The sequence below is a fragment of the Heterocephalus glaber genome, unplaced genomic scaffold (genome assembly GCF_053883595.1).
Source record: "Heterocephalus glaber isolate CG9 unplaced genomic scaffold, H.glaber_assembly_v1.0 deba00001479, whole genome shotgun sequence".
Taxonomy (NCBI): domain Eukaryota; kingdom Metazoa; phylum Chordata; class Mammalia; order Rodentia; family Bathyergidae; genus Heterocephalus; species Heterocephalus glaber.
The window spans coordinates 14,068,836-14,086,168 of NW_028258316.1; the positions used below are offsets into that span (position 1 = coordinate 14,068,836).

A 17,333-nucleotide genomic window follows, 5' to 3' on the forward strand; every position below is an offset into this window, starting at 1 on the left:
TTTCCCTAATTTCTCTCTCAGTGAGTCTGTTATTTGTGTACAAGAAGGCTATTGTTTTTTGAGTGTGGACCTTGTATCCAGCTACTCTACTGAATCTGTCAATTAAGTCTAGAAGTCTTTTGGTGGAGTTTTTTGGGTCTTCTATGTAAAGTATCATATCATCAACAAATAATGACAGTTTAACTTCTTCTTTTCCTATCTTTATTCCTTTTATTTCTTTCCCTTTTCTAATTGCTGTGGCTAATGTTTCCAAAACTAAATTGAACAGGAGTGGTGATAGTGGGCATCCTTGTCTTGTTCCTGATTTTAGTGTGAAAGTTTTCAGTTTTTGACCATTTAGTATGATGTTGGCTGTTAACTCATTTTATTTTATATTAACACATTTTACTTGGAACTATTCTCAATGAAATGCTAAAATTCAAACTTCTTATAAACAAAAACACCATTAAATCTATGTTTAGAAACAAACCTTCAAGATTACCAATTCCAAACCATCTTCCCTTTAGTGACTGAGAGCATCATCTTGTTTACTAAGCTACTAGTTGGAATAAACAATAATCATATTTAATCTGAGAGAGAGAAACTTTTAAACAAGTATATAAAATTAAGTTATTTTCCCACTCCAGGGAAAGGATATGGCTTAAAATGCTAGCGGGTTGAATAGGTTGAATGTGTTGAGTTCACTGGAAAGAGAAGCAGGAAGTGAGGTCATGGTGCAGGAGAAAATATGGCTCCACATGATAAAGCTATAGCCACCATGAATAGTTATTTCTCCTCTCCCTGCTCTTTCCGTGGCCACCCCCCCCCCCAAATCAGTCACCAAGAATCACTTTCATGGGTCATATAGCCCATGGTTACAAATTTTGTGAGAACTAAACCCTCCTAACCAAAAGTAATTCATTGAGCATTCTTACATTGTGTTTTGCTCCATCTTTGTTGGTGCAATGACATAAACACAGGGTCTCTTCCTTCTCAGAACTTAGAAAAGAACCATGAGGGATAGTGAGTATTTCATCTATTTATTCATTCATTCCATCAAATGATATTTTATTAATTAACTCAATGTACAAGTTTTAAGAAAGAGGAGTGTAAATCATTTTCTAAAAACTCCCAAATGAGAGTTATCCTTCAGGTTAGTTCCTGAGTGAATTTTTCATAGTGAATATTCATAAACCCACAAAGTAAAAACTAGAGAAGGTAAGAAGTGGTTGGGAAAACTGCAAAATTAGATTTTAATCATTCAGTAAGTGATGGGCTTGAAACTATCATTCTCCACAAGTCAAGTACTGTAGTCCTGTGATGGCCACTGAGCTGTGTTTGAGGGAATGATTTCCTTTCTGAACAGGTATTTGGAGCTTCAGGGAAAAGTGACCAGGCCTGTGGAGCAAGTGGTGGCAGAAACAATGCTGAAGTGTTCGATGCAGCAGGACTCACTGTCCTCACCAATGCAAATGCAAATGATTCCCAACAAACTGGTAATTAATTCTGTTTCCCCACTAAGAAACATAAATATTCTTATTATAAAAATAAGTGCTTTTCCTGCCCTGCACTTATTCTTTCTCAAATCCTGCCTCCACAACATTTCTTTCTTTAAAATTAAAATAATTATATTTTGGGGTAAGAACACTTAACATGAAATCTCTCCTCCTGGCAAATGGTTAAGTGTAAAATACATTATTGTTGACTGTAGATACAGTGTTACATGGAGAAGATCTGTAGAGCTTATTTAACCTGCTTTAATGAAAATTATGCCCATTGATTAGGAAGTCCCAAGTTCCTCTTCCCCTGCCCCTAGCAACTATTATTCCACTCTTACATTCTATGATTTTGACTATTTTGCGTCCCTCATGTAAGTTGTATCATGCACCATTTTTCTTTCTGTGACTGGTTTATTTCATTTAGCATAACATCCTCAAGTTTCAATTATGTTACTGCATATTGTAGAATTCTCTTCTTTTAAAAAGCTGGATCAGATTCCATTGTATGCATATATCATATTTTCTTTATCCATTTATCTGTTAGTGAACATTTAGGTTGTTTTCCCATCTTAGCTATTGTCAATAGTACTGCAATTAATATGGGAATCACAGTACTTCCTTAAGATTCTGATTTTAATTCTTTTGGATCAATACCCAGAAGTGGGATTACTGCATCATACAGCATTTCTATTTTTATTTTTTTGAGGAACTTCCATAGCAGCTGCATTATTTCACTTTTCCACCAACAGTGTACAAGGGTTTCAATATCCCCATAGGTTCACCAACACTTCCTACCTTTTTTTTAATAATAGCCATCCTAATAGGTATGAAGCAATATCTCATTGTGGTTTTGACTTGCTTTTCTCAAATATTTAGTGATGTTGAACACTTCTTAATATAACTATTGCCCATTTGTATGCCTTCTTATAATAAATGTCCATTCAAACCCATACCCCATTTAAAAAATTAGATTATTAACTAGCTTTTTTGACTATCAAGTTGTAGGGGTCCTTCATATATCTGGAGATTAATTTCATATCAAACATGTAGTTTGAAAATATTTTTCCTGTTCTATATATTGCCTTTTTACTCTGTAGATTATTTCCTTGCTGTGCAAAAGTATTTTAGTCTAATGCAATACTACTTATTTACTTTTTTGTTGTTGTTTAGGGCATTGGTGTTATATTTGTGACATAATTTCTTTTTTCAGGGGGGTACCGGGGATCAAACTCGGGACCTTGCACTTACGAGGCAGGCAGCAGAACCACTGAGCCAAATCCCTGGCCCAGTGACATCATTTCTAAGACCAATATCAGAAAGGTTTTCCCATGTTTCTTCTAGTAGTTTTACAGTTTGAGGTCTTATACTTAAATCTTTATTCCATTTTGAGTTGATTTTTATACAGAAAACAAGGTCCCAATTTCATTCTTTTGCTTGTATTTTGTTTTCCCAACACCATTTGTTGAAAAGACTATCTTTTTCCTACTGCACATTCTTGGCACCCTTTTCAAAGATTAGTTGACCATCATATGTTGACTATTTTTGGGCTCTCTAGTCTCTTCCATTGAAAATATATATATTTGTTAGTACCATACTGTTTGATTACTGTATTTTGAAATCAGGTATTGTGATTCTTCCATCTTTGTTCTTCTATTGGTTTTCTTATTCATGTTCATTTGTGGTTCTAAACAAATTTTAGAATTGTTTTTTCTAATTCTGAAAAAAAATACCACTGGGATTTTGATAGAGATTTCACTGAATCTGTAGACCATGTTGAATAGCATGGACATTGTAACAATAGTAAGCCTTCTAATTCTTTCCATTTTTTTTGTACCTTCTTTAATTTCTTTCATTAATTTCAACATATAAGTCTTTCACCTTCTTAAGATTGTCCTAAGTATTGTATTCTACTCTTATTTTAAATGGAATCATCCTTAATTTTCTTTTTAGATATTCCATTGTTAATTTATATAAATGCAAATGATTTTTGTTTTCTGGTACTGGGAATTGAACTCAGGGCCTTGCATTTGCCAGGTAGGAGGGCATCATTGAGCTACATCCTTGGCCCTGCAAGTGATTTTTGTATGTTATTTTGTATTCTGCAAATTTACTGATCTAATTTTTAGTTCTAACAGTTTTTCTACATGGAATTCTTTAAATTTTTCTATAAATAAATATCATGTCATCTCAAAGAGAAACAATTTTACTTTGCCCTTTCCAATTTTATCTTTTTCTTGCCTAGTAGTACTCTACTAGTATTTCCCATACAATGTTAAAAAGAAGTACTGAGAGTGGACACCATTAACTTTTTCTTGATCTTAGAGGAAAAGCTTTCATTTTTAACACTGACTATAATGTTAACTGTGAGCTTTACATGTACAGTCTTTACTATGCTGAGTTGGTTTCCTTCTAATCTTAGTTAAGAGTTTTTATTGTGAAAGGATGTTAAATGTCAGTAAATTTTTTTCCTTAAATATGATTATGGAATGATGTTGAATTTCATTAAGTGGTTTTAACTTTCATTGTGTTAATGTGTTATCACACATTTATTTATCACTGCACCTTGAACCATCTTGGCATCAAGGGATAAATCTCACTTGATCACAGTGCATGAACTTTTAATATGTTGGATTTGTATTTTGGTAAGTGTTTCTGGATCTATGTTCATCAAAGATATCAGCCTCTTATTTTCTTTGCAGGCTTTAGTATCAGGGTAATGTTGTCTTCACAAAATGAGTTTGGAATTGTCTCTTCAGTTTTGGGGGAAGAGTTTGAGAAAGATTGGTGTTAATTATTCTTTACATATTTGTTAGAATTCACCAGTGAAGCCATCTGATTCTTTGCTTTTCTTCATTGGTAGGGGTTTATTGTAATTATTATCACTGATTCAATTTCCATATTTTTGTTTAAATAAATTATTATATTTAATCTGTCAAAAGTGATAGAGAAATTATGAATTACCCCTAACTAGTATGGAATTCATTATAATTTGATGGTAATGGGAGACAATTCCACCCATAATGATACCTTGTACTCAGTAAGATGTTATTAACATTACTAGAATGAACTATTCTTTCATTCTTGAGGATAGGGACAGGATTTAATGAAGTATTGGGTTTCTTGCCTGGAAGAAAGGAGTACTCACTAAATACATTTTAAAGAGATAAACAAACCACCTTAAAATGTGTGCATTTGGTGCTTTTTAAGAAATCATATTTGAGCTTCTTGAAACAATACACTTGCAAAGAGCGCATAATGACACTGCTACCAAGACACATTTACTCTAATTGTGTATATCCTTTTACTAATGGTACAGATCAGGATTACTGTGGGAAATAGAACAAGATATCTGATAAAATGGGTTTGCTATGACTCTGCAACTGCTTTCAGTACTTAGATAATTTGATGGAAATGTTTATTCTGAGGAACATTCTCTCTGTTTTTTTAACAGATGGATCATATAAGAACATTCACAGATCAAGAAGATCCGTGAAAGAGCAAATAGACAATCTAGGTGCTCCAAAGTTTCATTTTTTTCCCAGAAGTTATAATGAAATAACTGCATGTGCAATATTTTGTAATTCTAGCTAATTGCTGTAGAAAAGGTGAAAAGATCTAAAGGCACTTCCCACTTTTATTTTCCAGAGAGATAAAGCAAACTGAGTAAATTAACCCACATTGGTTTAGTACAGTCTTAACCTAAAAGAAATAGGTATCCTTCATGTCCATTCTCTATGGTTACAGAGTCACGAGATATTGCCTGTGCATTTTATTTTCTATCAGAGTAGCTAGCACACCAGTTAAATGTAGGGCTTCCATTAAATTCTCACAAAAACTAGTTCTGATGAACTGTAAGGCTAAAATAGTAGGTAAGACTAATAGAATTCTTACGGTATTCCAGGCACTGTTCATGCTCCATAATCATATTTTCTTGTTGAATACTCACATTTATCACATGAAATAGGTACTCTTATTATTCTCATTTTCCAGATGAAGAGATGGAAACACAGAAAAAATTAAGTAACATGTTCAAAGTCATGGGGAAGTAGTAAATGGCAAAGGCAGAATTCAAATTTGAATAGGACTGGTATCAAAGCCCCTGCTTTGTTGAGGATATTTTTTCTCTGCCTCACAGAGCTTTGAGAATAAAATGAGATTGTGCTGGTGAAACACTTAGCTCAGGAAGAACTCAGTAAATGGTAATTTATAATACTTGATTCCTTTTAGAACTTCCTTCTTGGCAATGCCGTACTCCAAGCTGGCCAGACAGGAATTGTAATCAGTATTTTGTCATTGCATAGTGAGTTTCTGAAAACTCAACTATCTTGGCAAGTTTAAAAACTGGGAGAGGAGCAGCCCTTTTATACTGTGGTCCAATCATCTCCCTCATGATGTTGGCTCTTGGCTCCAGGCCTGGCTCTGGTCCCTAGCAGCTGTGACTACTTCACACCTCTGTTGCCTCATCTCTAAGCGACGGAAAAGGATTTCATCAACTCTAAAGTCCCCTTCGTTTTTTTCTTTTTGGTATTGCTTTTGTTTTTAAGTAAATGTTCTTCCAAATACCCACCCAGACTTGTAGCTTGACTGCCTTGATCAAAGAAGTATAACTGTATGAAGGTTTGGAAACCAGTGATGTCATAGGAAAACAGTCTAAATTAAGGCAAGACCATACTATCAAGTACTGAGTAATTACTAGAAAGAATGAAGCACAAGAGGATTAACCCTGTCGGTACCAATAAGGGTACGAGTGACAGTAGAGTTTGGTTTAGAAGATGTCAGGAAGAATTTTTCTGCAGTGACACCCTCTGAAATAGAATTGGCTGCCTCACAAGGAACAATTTCCTATTTTGAGAGCTATTCCAGCAGGAAGACTGTTGACCACTGGTACTAGATGGGAGTGAGGCAGAGGGCACCAGGGAGGAAGTTGATTCAGAGCCGCTAAGTTCAGACCTGAGACTTTGAATCTGTACTTGGCTGAGAACAGTTGAATTGTCCCTGCAGCATCCCAGTTCAAACACCCTTTCATCCAGAAGTGCTGTTATGATGGAGCCCGTGAAAGTGAGGACAGCTGCATGGAGAGAGCAGTGCGGATTACTTTCGGCCCCAGGTGCATCGCAGCTTTCTCTCAGTGCTGCAGCCTGGCAAGCGAGTTGCGGAACAGCTCTGCTTACAAGGTACCAATTTTGGGACGAGCACCAGGTATGTGTAAAAGCTCCTGCTCCTTGTACAGTGCAGTGGGAGGGTACCAGGTGGATTTTGTGCTGCCTCCGGAAGTAATTCCAAATTTGATTTAATGTACAAAAGACAAAGTAAACTACTGCAAAACAACTCAAAAAAGCAAAGCAGGCCACTAGTAATACCAATTTGGACCCCACTAATCTCAGCATTACCACTAACCCATGTGGAGGTTGCAGGTCTTTATCTATCCTCTTAAGAGCTAATTTGTAAAATGAAAATATTTTTACAACATAATTCTTTGGTATTCATTTGTGCAGACTTCACCGGTCACACATAGCAGGATGCTTAAAATCTTGCCTATAAACAACAGGCTACTTTTAAGGGTCAAAATATTATTCTTAATTTCATCACAAACCATAGCCAACAAGAGATATTAGAAGTAAAAGAAATGCCAATAAACACACATGAAAAGGATTCCCCAAAGTTCATTTCCACATAGCTTGCATGCAAAAGAAAGATGAATAAAACTTACTAAAATGTGTTTAATTTTACTGACCTACTTTGAGTCTACTCTCTTTGGTTTTGTTTATATTATTTAACAAGACTATTTGACAGAGTATAGAAATTAGCTAAGAGTTGCAGTTTTAGTTGAAAATTGTATTAAAAAAGTAAATTACTTGTTTAAAAGATCTAATGACTTTCTTATGCCTTTCCATGAATCTATAAAAGTACTGTTATTGGATTTTTCAAGGTTTTTGTGTCTTCTTGGTTCAGTTTCGGTAATTCATATGAGTCTAGAAGTCCATCCATTTCTTCTGAGTTCTTCAATTTATTGGAGTACAGGTTCTCAAAGTAGTTACTAATAATTTTCTGGGTTTTGGCAATGTACATTTGATTTCACCCTTTTCATTTCTAATTGCATTTATTTGGGTCTTTTCTTTCCGTTTTTGGTAAGATTGGTTAAGAGTTTGTCTATTTTGTCAATTTTTTGAAAGGCCAACTCTCTGATTCATTGATCATTTAAATTATTTTTTTAGTCTCAATTTCATTAATTTCTGTTCTGATCTTTATAATTTTCTTCCTTGTATTGGCTTTGGATTTTTTTTCTAGGACCTTGAGGTGTATCATCGAGTTGTTTATTTGGATTTATTCTGTTTTTTTGATGTGAGTATTCTCACCAATAACCTTCCTTTTTAGGACTGCTTTCATTGTGTCCCATTAATTTCTGGCATATTGTACTGGTATTGCTGTTTGATTCTAGGAACTGTCTAATTTCTTCCTTGATTTCTTCTTTGACCTATTGATTATTCAAAACACTACTGTTTAATTTCTTTGTATTTGCATAATTTCTGTGGTTTCTTCTGTCACTGATTTCTAGTTTCACTGCACTGTGTTCTGATAATATTCAGGGGTAATTTTGATTTTTTTTTTTTGCATTTCTTTAACCATGGCTTTGGGATACCATCTGGTTTATTGTGGAGAAAGTTCCACATGCTGCTGAGAAGAAAGTATTTTCTGTTGTTGGATGGGACACTGTAGATATCTATTAAGTTTGTTTGTTTAAAGGTTTTATTCAGTTCTGATATTTCTTTGTTGATTTTTTTTTGTCTAATTGATCTATTTGTGATAATAGGGTATTGAGGTTGTCCACTATAATTGTGTTGATGTTTAGCTGATCTTTTATGTCCATTAGTATTTGTTTAATGAAATTGGGCATGCTGGCATTTGGTGCATATATGTTTGTAATTATTATCTCTTCCAGTTGAATTGTTCCCTTAATCAATATGTAGTGACCTTCTTTATCTCTTCTGATCAGTTTTGGCTTGAAGTCCACTTTGTCTAAAAGTAGGACAACTTGTGCTTGTTTTCTGGTTTCCCTTGTGTGAAATATTGTTTTCCATTATTTGATTTTTAGTCTTTGCATTCCTTTTAGAATTAAATCTGTTTCTTGAATACAGCATATTGTTGAGTTTTGTTTCTTGCATTCTGCCAATCTGTGTCTTTTGATTGAGGGAATTCAGACAATTCATGTGAGAGTTATTACTAATTTCTCCCTTGATTTCTAATTACTAATTACTAATTTTTCCCTTGATTTGAGAGGTATTGAGATTCCTTTCATTGGATTATTTTCCTGTTGCTTATTTCCTTTCTGGTTAACTGCTGATCCTGCCTTCAATTAGACTTTTTGGTGTTGTTGGCTTCATTGTCTCTTTCTGGGATTTCCTTGAGAAGTTTTTGTAGTACTGGTTTGGTAATCATGAATTATTTTAGGTGTCCTTTATCACGGAAATTGTTTTTTCATCAATTTTGAAAGAAAATCTTGCAGGATATATAAGTCTGGGTTGGAAGGTGTTATCTTTCAAGGCTTGAAACACTTCAAGCTCTCTTGGCCTTTAAGATTTGTGTTGAGAAGTCTGCTATAATTCTAATGGATTTGCTTTTATAAGTGACTTGTTGCTTTTCTCTGATTCCTTTTCTCTAACAGCTTTTAAGATTCCCTCTCTGTGTTGGACTGTTGGGATTTTTGACTATGATATATCATGGAGAAGTTATTTTTTGATCACAGTTTTTTTGGCTTTTCTATGCCTCACTTATCTGCATGTTTAATTCTTTCTCTATACTTGGAAAGTTTTCTGCTAGTATTTCTGTAAACGGGCTTTTTATGTCATTTGTGCTATCTTCTGATTTTTAGCTAATTCCAATTAATCTTAAATTAATTTTCTTTAGGTCATCTTTCACCTGTTGAATTAATTTTTTTCTGATTGGTATCTTTTTGTGGACTCTAATTCTTTGCTAATCATTTTGTATAGATCATCTAGCTTTTTATTAGTGTCTTCTGTAAACTTTGGATCATTTTGTTTATTAATCCATTATCTGTTTAGTTAAATCTTCTTGAACTCCCTGAGCATCTTACTGAGTTCTTTATCTCCTCTGTTATCATTTTGAATATTTCAGCTATATGGCTTTTGATTTCCTTTCCCTTGATGCTCCATGGATCAGCTTTGGGAGAGCTGGGAGTTTGGGGAGACATTTTGTTGCCTTGTTTCTATTTTTGTTTTGGTGTGTTTGTTTTGGGGTGTGTGTGTGTGTGTGTGTGTGTGTGTGTGTGTACGCGTGCATGTGCTCATTGAGGTTTTTGAGAGCTTACAGTGAAATAACTTTGTTGCTCATATGAAGCTCTTTTAGTTAGTGTCTGCTTTTCAGTGATGTATTCTTGGTGTGGCTAACTATAAGCCTTTGCCTCTGTGCCAAGATCTGGTCACCTCTGTTAACTTGGGAGAAGAGGATGCAGTGTAATTGGCACCCTGTTCTCTGGAAATGAACTGCAGTGTGGTTAATGACACAGAGGCAATCCAGATAGTGGCATACAGAGAAAACCTATTAATAGCAACAACTATGCCCTCTGGTAATAGCAGCTAAATTAGCAACAATAAAATCTTCAAAGACAAGCTGAATATTGATATACTGTAAGGACCAATAATGTACCACCCTTAGCCATAACAGAGATCTATAATTATAGTATAAACACTAAGATGAACCAAATATCAACATACAGTAAAATCCACTAAATGTCACAACTATATATCCACTACCAATAGAAAAGATATTCAACAGTAATAGCATACAGTTAACTATCTAAGATTAATAAAGCTTAATAAGATTAATAAAGCTTAATTGTTATGCTAGTAAAGATAGAGTGGGTGAAGAATGGGAGAATGAAATAATAAAATTTTTGAAGTTAAGCAATGGAAGATAAGGAGGAGTGAAAAGTGAGATAAAGGATCCTATTAAGGAGTAAAAGGAAAATAATAGAACTAGATAAAAGTAGCAGAAAAGAACAAGTAAGAAAAAAGGGAAAAAAGAGAAAAAATTAAAAGGAAAAAGTAATGAAATTAAAACAAAAGAAAAAGGACAATTCTCCAACCCCCAAGAAAATCAGTGAAGAAGAAAGAAAAAAAATGAATCCAAGAAAAAAAATTTCTGTATATTTTTGATTGAATGGTGTCTTTCCAGGATCCACAGTTTTAGAATCCAGCAAGTCATGGTTTTCTCTGCCTAGCTTTACAGCCTGTGGGTTTGTGAGGTGCCCCTCTGTTCTAGAAACCCTTCTGTCCATTGACTCCACCCTGTGGCATCTGTCCAAGCTGAGGTATGTCCCTGCTCACATTGGTAGATGGGGAAAGTAATTAGATTTTTGATTTGTGCTGGATATAGGAAGCAGGACAAGGCCTTCGTCAAGCAGACTGCTGTATTTAATACCAGCACTTTCAGACCCCGCCACTTTTGAAAGCCACATACACCATTCTCAGTTTCTAATCACAGAGAGTAGGGTTCCATGTCCCTCCCCACCTCCATTTAAACTTCTCAGGGGGTCTATGTCCTAGCCAGTACTCTCTCTACAACTGACTCCTGTGCCTGTCTCTCACCCAGTCCCTGTGGGAGGGTGGGAATCTTGAAGTGAAGTTGTTGGTTTTTTAATTGTTCTTAGGCTCAGTCTTACGTAATCAACCCCTTCCTGAAATGGCATCTGATTAAACACTGTCTGGCAATACGACGGATGCCACACTGGATTCCTTCTCTAACTGTTGCCTATGATGTAGAAAGAGTCCCTTTTGGAGTAAAACCCCATGCTGTTATTGCAGCTTACAGTAGTCCTGGGCTTTCTTGGGTTTAATGCTGCTGGCCCAGTCCACTGTTTCTCCCTGGAGCTCCCAACCCTGCAGGCTTTCCTTGTGTTTGTGGAGACAGGTTCCCCAGATGGGAAGCTAGGGTAAGCTTCCAGACTGCTTCGTTCTTTTTCTCTGTGTTGTGGTCCATTTCTACAACTGCTCTGTAGTTTCTAATTTTCCTTTCAGTTTTCTCCTGATTCCCAGAGATCTACTTATTTTTTTCTTTTCACTAAGTTGTTAATTTCCAGGTGTCTGGATTCTGGGTCCCAGAGAGGCTGTATTTTGCTGCTAATTTCTACTCTGTCATTTTGGTTCTCCTCTATTTTTCTATTTTGATATCACAAAAATATATGTTTGACTAAATTCCTTGAAGTTTTTAATTAAAAGTTAAGACATCTTTAACATGTAACTCTATTGTATGTTATGCTTAACCTGTGCTTTTATTCTTCTAATAATTTAGTACCTCAAGAAAGGCCCACATATGTAGTCCGAAATCGAACTGCGATTGATTTAGAAAACTGGTTGTGGGAAGTACATCATGTCCCTAAAAGGTATTTCAAGGCTTTCATCTTTATTTTCTTCAAGAAATTTTTGAAAAATATTCAAGACATGATGAGCATACAGTCAGTTGCTCTTCCAAGAACTTCTTTCATAAATAAGGATAGAATTGACATTTGATCAAAGTTAATTTAATTGAGTTAGTTTTTTCCTCCTACCTGGATTAACTACAAAAGAAGGATCTTTGCAGAAGAATGTTATTTAACTTACCTTGAATTTCAACTAAGCAGGTAGTATGGAGCGAGACCTGGGCTTTACACTTTTTCAAACAACTTCTTTGTACCACCTCTAACAATGTACATTGCTCATTTTAGTCATGCATTTTCAGTACTATTTTTCCATATAACAAATGAAAATAGGTGATATTTCCTTAATACAATAAACATACACTATGAAACAGCCCACGAGATTTGGGAGGTGATTGGTTTTGTTCAGTAACCACACTTTGCTTGATGTCCAACAGTTCTTTATGCTCCATGACTCTACTTTTAACTACTTTTCTTTTCCAATTCATTCTCCAAACACAACTACCGAAGTGGTTATATTGGAATCCAAGTCTGATCATCCTGTTTCCCTACCTAAAACTACTCCGTGTCCTATCCAGTAAAGTCGATGTAAATTAAGAGCCCCTCCCCCAGCAGCTCCAGCTTTGTCTCCCAGCAGCCTTTTCTTTTACCCGCTATCGTACACTTTCTCTTCCAGCACACACACACACACACACACACACACACACACACACACTCCTAGAAGACTTAGTACTTTTTATTGGAAATACTTTCTTAGACCCACACTCCTCACAAACTATACTTCACATTTTACAATCCAAAGAGTAGGTTCTCCAAAAAGTGGCCTCCAAAAAATTACATCCATAACTTTTCTGCTTTCATACTATAGTTTCTACATGCTTCTGTTGAAGGACATATGAACCTTTATGATAATTTGTTTCTTTACATATTTCTCTCTTCTAGAGTAACTTCATGGAAGGGAGACCTTTCTATTTATCCTATTTAGTACTAAGAATTTGTCTCATACATGTTAGTTAAGAAATGTACATGGGACACATAATTAACTAATGGATTTCTGATTTCTGAAAATTCTTTTTATTTCACCTATTTTTGCATACCCTATTTTTCTTAGTAGGTTTCCCTGAATATAATTAAATATTTAGTTGATAATTTATAATATAGTCTTTTGAAATCCTGATTATGGAGTAGATAAATGAACATGGAGTATAAAACATGGCAGTATGAATTAGGTTGGAGTATATGTATCTATTGGTATTCAAATATTTTTATCTATATAAATAGCAGTTCCATATATTTAACGTAATACAATGCATAGGCAATTTTTCTGAATGCGTAAAATTCTCTCATCCTCTGATCTTCTAAGCTTTTCTTTGCTTCATCCCCACTCAGAGTCCCTGATTTAAATTAGTTTCCTTGTGCTTTGCTTCAAGAGCCCATATCTGACATGCACAAATATTCTGATTAACAGAGTATTTGGTTGCAAATTAATCAAAGCTTGTCTGTGTTAGATGACTATGAAATATATCTTCCAGGCATCAGCTGGAATTGGTGCTACCTGATCTCCTAACCATCTGGGAAATTCAAGGGGTTGGTATTTCAGATAAAGGTAAGAAGCTGGTCCGATACACTAATTTGAATCTGGGAATAGATAGTAATATAGCTATCATTTTATTGACAGTTCCCCGGGACTTTAGGGGGTGGATATTGGATGCTCTTGTAATCTAGGTTAAAAATGAAATATCTGTGTCTTTCAACATATTTTTTTCATTCAGTATTTTTACAACCCAGCTCTTGTGAGCAACAATTATGGGTCACAGTACCATTTTTTAAAGAATGTATATTTGACTTTCACAATTCAATGTCTCTACCCATTTAAGTGAGTTCTATAGTAATTAAATAACTTTTTGCCAAGTTGTAAAATAGGATTAGGTAAGACTGCTTAAAAACCCGTGCAACTTTATAACTACAGAACTAACAACAAGAGTCATAACCCTGGGGTAACGAGTTACACGGGGGTTCTTTATACCATCCTATTTGTATAAATCTGAAACTTTTTATAATAAAAAGTTTTTTTAAATTCTCAAATGTTTATTTTCAAAGCTTTTTACTAATGACCATTATTTGAATGTTTGAGACAAAGTTTTGTTTCTCAGCTATTCCCCCAACCTACTTTCTCACATGCATCAGGTTTTGGGTGAGCCTACCTAAAAAATCATCTGTCCCTTGTCTTGTTCTCTCTCCCATTACCTTCTTCAATGCCTCATACTATGTATCACATAATGACAGTTTATCACATCTTTGTTTATGTCTCCCTCACTGGAATATAAACTCCAAGAAGATAGCAATTTTCTCTGTCCTGTTCACTGTTGCATTTCATTGGCTGGAACAGTGGCTGGCCCACGGTAGCGTCTCCAATATCAATTCATTGAAAAAATAATGGTCATAAAATAGAAGTTTCAGGAGCAATGAGCAATATAGGCAGGAAAAAAGGAAACTCAATGTATGATTTTTTTACCCACAAAGTAACAAAAATACAAGAATTTTAATACATTGGTGTATACTCATATTGTCACGTCTCTAGGTCTATGTGTTGCTGATGTGCTGAAGTTGGAGGTTTACCAAGAGCCCTTCTCAGTCACAAACAACATTACAAGACTCTATTAAAAGGAACATTTTCTACCTAGGAATCTAAGTAAGTAGGTATGTACATGACACTAGATTCAATCACTGAGAAATCTGAAGGTAAAATCACTTCACTTTAATGCACAATGTGTCTAAGCACATGTGTGGGGGTCGTGTGAGGGTGAGGGAAGTGGTGAAGACCTTTCAAATTATAATGTATCAGGAGGAAGCTGAATGAAAATGTATATGGGAATAATATCACATTTTGTTGGGAAAGATGGGAGATCAGAGGTTTCCTTAGATAATCTGTAGAAAGAGAAAGCAGGTCAGTGGTTGCTAGGTGTTGGGGAAGAGGAGGATTGGAGAGTAACTGCTTAGTAAGTGGAACAAGAAGTGATCCACTTTGCTGAAGCTCAAAGAGCTATACTCTAATTCCCAAACACAAACATAACCCTCAAACATTGTTATCAATAAATATATATATATATATATTTTCCTTATTGCCCCAACGGAGTATCATTTTGTACTATCAGAATGTGCTTGACTAAACTTGGAATGACACCCTGCCCCCTGTTGGCTGGCTTCTGATAACCACATTTTCATTGACTATCTTCCTAGGGCCTGTGCATCCATGCCACCAACAGCCAGAGAAAGTATCTGTTTTGGTTGAATTCATGTTAGCAAAGAAATTGACCTTTTTTTTTTTTGGTGGTACTGGGGATTGAACCCAGGGCCTTCACATTGAGCTCCATCCCCAACCCTTTCTATTTTGAAATAGACTCTCACTAAGTTGCCCAAGAAACTTACAGTTCTACCTCAGCTTGCCAAGTGCTAGGATTACAAGCATGTGCCACTGTGCCACCTAAAATTCTAAAATATGATTAAGGTCTTAAAATGAAATATTTCAATATATTTCTTTTTTTTTTTTTAGGTACTGGCGATCGAACTCAGGTTCTTGCACTTGAGCAGCAGGCAGCGAAACCACTGAGCCAAATCCCCAGCCCCTAAATATATTTCTTAAATAAATTCTGCCATCTAATAAAGGAGACTACTCTATATTGCTCCCCATGAAAAAAATCTTTAATAATTCTGCCAAAGTTTAATATCGTGTTTCTAAGCAGTTGATAAGAAATATTTGTGAATATCAAATGCAAAAGGAGAAAAGAGAAGAGACTGATAACAAATACAATATTCATTCTTTTTTTTTCCTTTTTATTATCAAAAGCACATGTTGCCCAGCTTCCTTGAATTCAAGTATAGTTAAGACTCTAAACCCACAAGGAAATCTGGATTGCATGAGTCTTCCAGAGATGCTACCCAATGAGGGCTGATTCAATAGACAGGTGTCTCTTTTCTGCCTTCTTTTTTCAGCCCTTATTTCAGGAATGCTGGTTGGTGCTTCAGCAACCTTCTGGGACCGCAACCTTCTAGGTACCAGGATACTAACAAAAAAGTTAGTCCCTGCCCAATGACATGTAGAAGCTCTGTTCCAGCCCTCGACTGCTCACTACTGGATTTCTTTTATGTGAGAGGGAAATAATTGCTTGTTTCATTTCAGCAACAGTTATTTTGATTGTCTGTTATATACAGTAGAATCTAATTGAAATTATGATAGTCATGTTTAATACTGTTTTTATTGCCTCTGATAAGTAAAATGTGTGAGCAGGGATTTATCAGATGCATTTGGTTTGCTACTTTTTAACCCCAGGTATATTTCATCTTACCACCTCTTACCTCTGGCACATTTTCTTCACACACTTGTCTCAAATATCTTGTTTTGTACTATTTTTAATTGCCTAAGCAATATATCAACCTATACTTATAAACAATTAGACAACATATCTGTGTAGAGGCTGTACATATTTTCTTTCCTATTAGCAAGCTTTCCCCCATGCAGACAAGCAGGCCAGGCTGCAGAATGCTAACCCTAGAAAGCCAAGCCACCGAAGAGCCACTTTATCCAATAATCAACTGCTGAATGTCCACCTTGCTAACTACCAAATGATGACCTGGAATGGCAGACCAGTTTATCAAGTATCTTTTTTTATATCTTTGATGGGAATGTTCCTATGGGAATTTTTAAATTTATACTGGTTTATATTGGAAATATTTCTTGCTAATTCTGATTTCCTCTGAATGCTTTCAAATTTGAAAAAAACATTTGCTCAATTGATGAGAGAATACAATTCCTCAAAAAATTGCTAACATTTGAAGTATAAATGCCATTTAAAATATCAGATCCCATCCCATATGATAATCTGCAGCAACAATTCCATTGCACATGAAATATTGAAACTATGGTTACTAGTAGGAAACAATCAGGATACATCTTATTAGCAATCTCAGTATGAAAGGAAAAAACTCAAAGAAATGAAATTAACAGGGGGCACCAGGATGTAGCTCAGCAGGCGCAGTGCCTGCCCGGCAAGCTTGAGGTCCTAAGTTTGATCCCTGGCACCAATAAATAAATAAATAAATAAATAAATAAATAAAACTAGGAAGCAGCAGAACCAGTTTATGCTTGTCTGGACATCTAATTTGAAACTTGCAACAACTCTTCTAGGTGGAGCAAGTAGATAGTTACCTCTTATATTATAAATGAGAAAAATGAAGCATAGTTAAGATTTGGAAACAAACCATCCCCCAAAATATAAGTTATACTTAATTATATATTATAGAGAAAAGAAATGAAAATGAGAGGTGGACCAGAAAAGGAAGAATCATGGAGCCAGAGGTCAATGTTGACAAGATTTGTGAGAAGCAGCAATGCAATTCTTCCAAGGAAATCAGCCAAAGATATA

At 35.3% G+C, this 17,333-nt stretch overlaps 1 protein-coding gene across 7 annotated transcripts in view; it reads left to right on the forward strand.

Annotated features, from left to right (window-relative positions):
- LOC101723821 (complement C5-like) overlaps positions 1-15,590 on the forward strand; it is a 36,564-nt gene extending 20,974 nt beyond the window's left edge. For 5 of the 7 annotated variants that reach the window (XM_087183282.1, XM_087183285.1, XM_087183286.1 and 2 more), the window contains 7 exons: positions 1,346-1,475; positions 4,930-4,992; positions 6,480-6,677; positions 11,787-11,877; positions 13,443-13,516; positions 14,492-14,610; positions 15,464-15,590. In XM_087183282.1, the coding sequence (XP_087039408.1) occupies positions 1,346-1,475; positions 4,930-4,992; positions 6,480-6,677; positions 11,787-11,877; positions 13,443-13,516; positions 14,492-14,574 (639 nt within the window). In that variant the 3' untranslated portion in view covers positions 14,575-14,610; positions 15,464-15,590. The remainder of the gene's footprint in view (positions 1-1,345; positions 1,476-4,929; positions 4,993-6,479; positions 6,678-11,786; positions 11,878-13,442; positions 13,517-14,491; positions 14,611-15,463) is intronic. The other 2 variants (XM_087183283.1, XM_087183284.1) reach the window with 2 other exon arrangements.
- Positions 15,591-17,333: the final 1,743 nt, after the last annotated feature.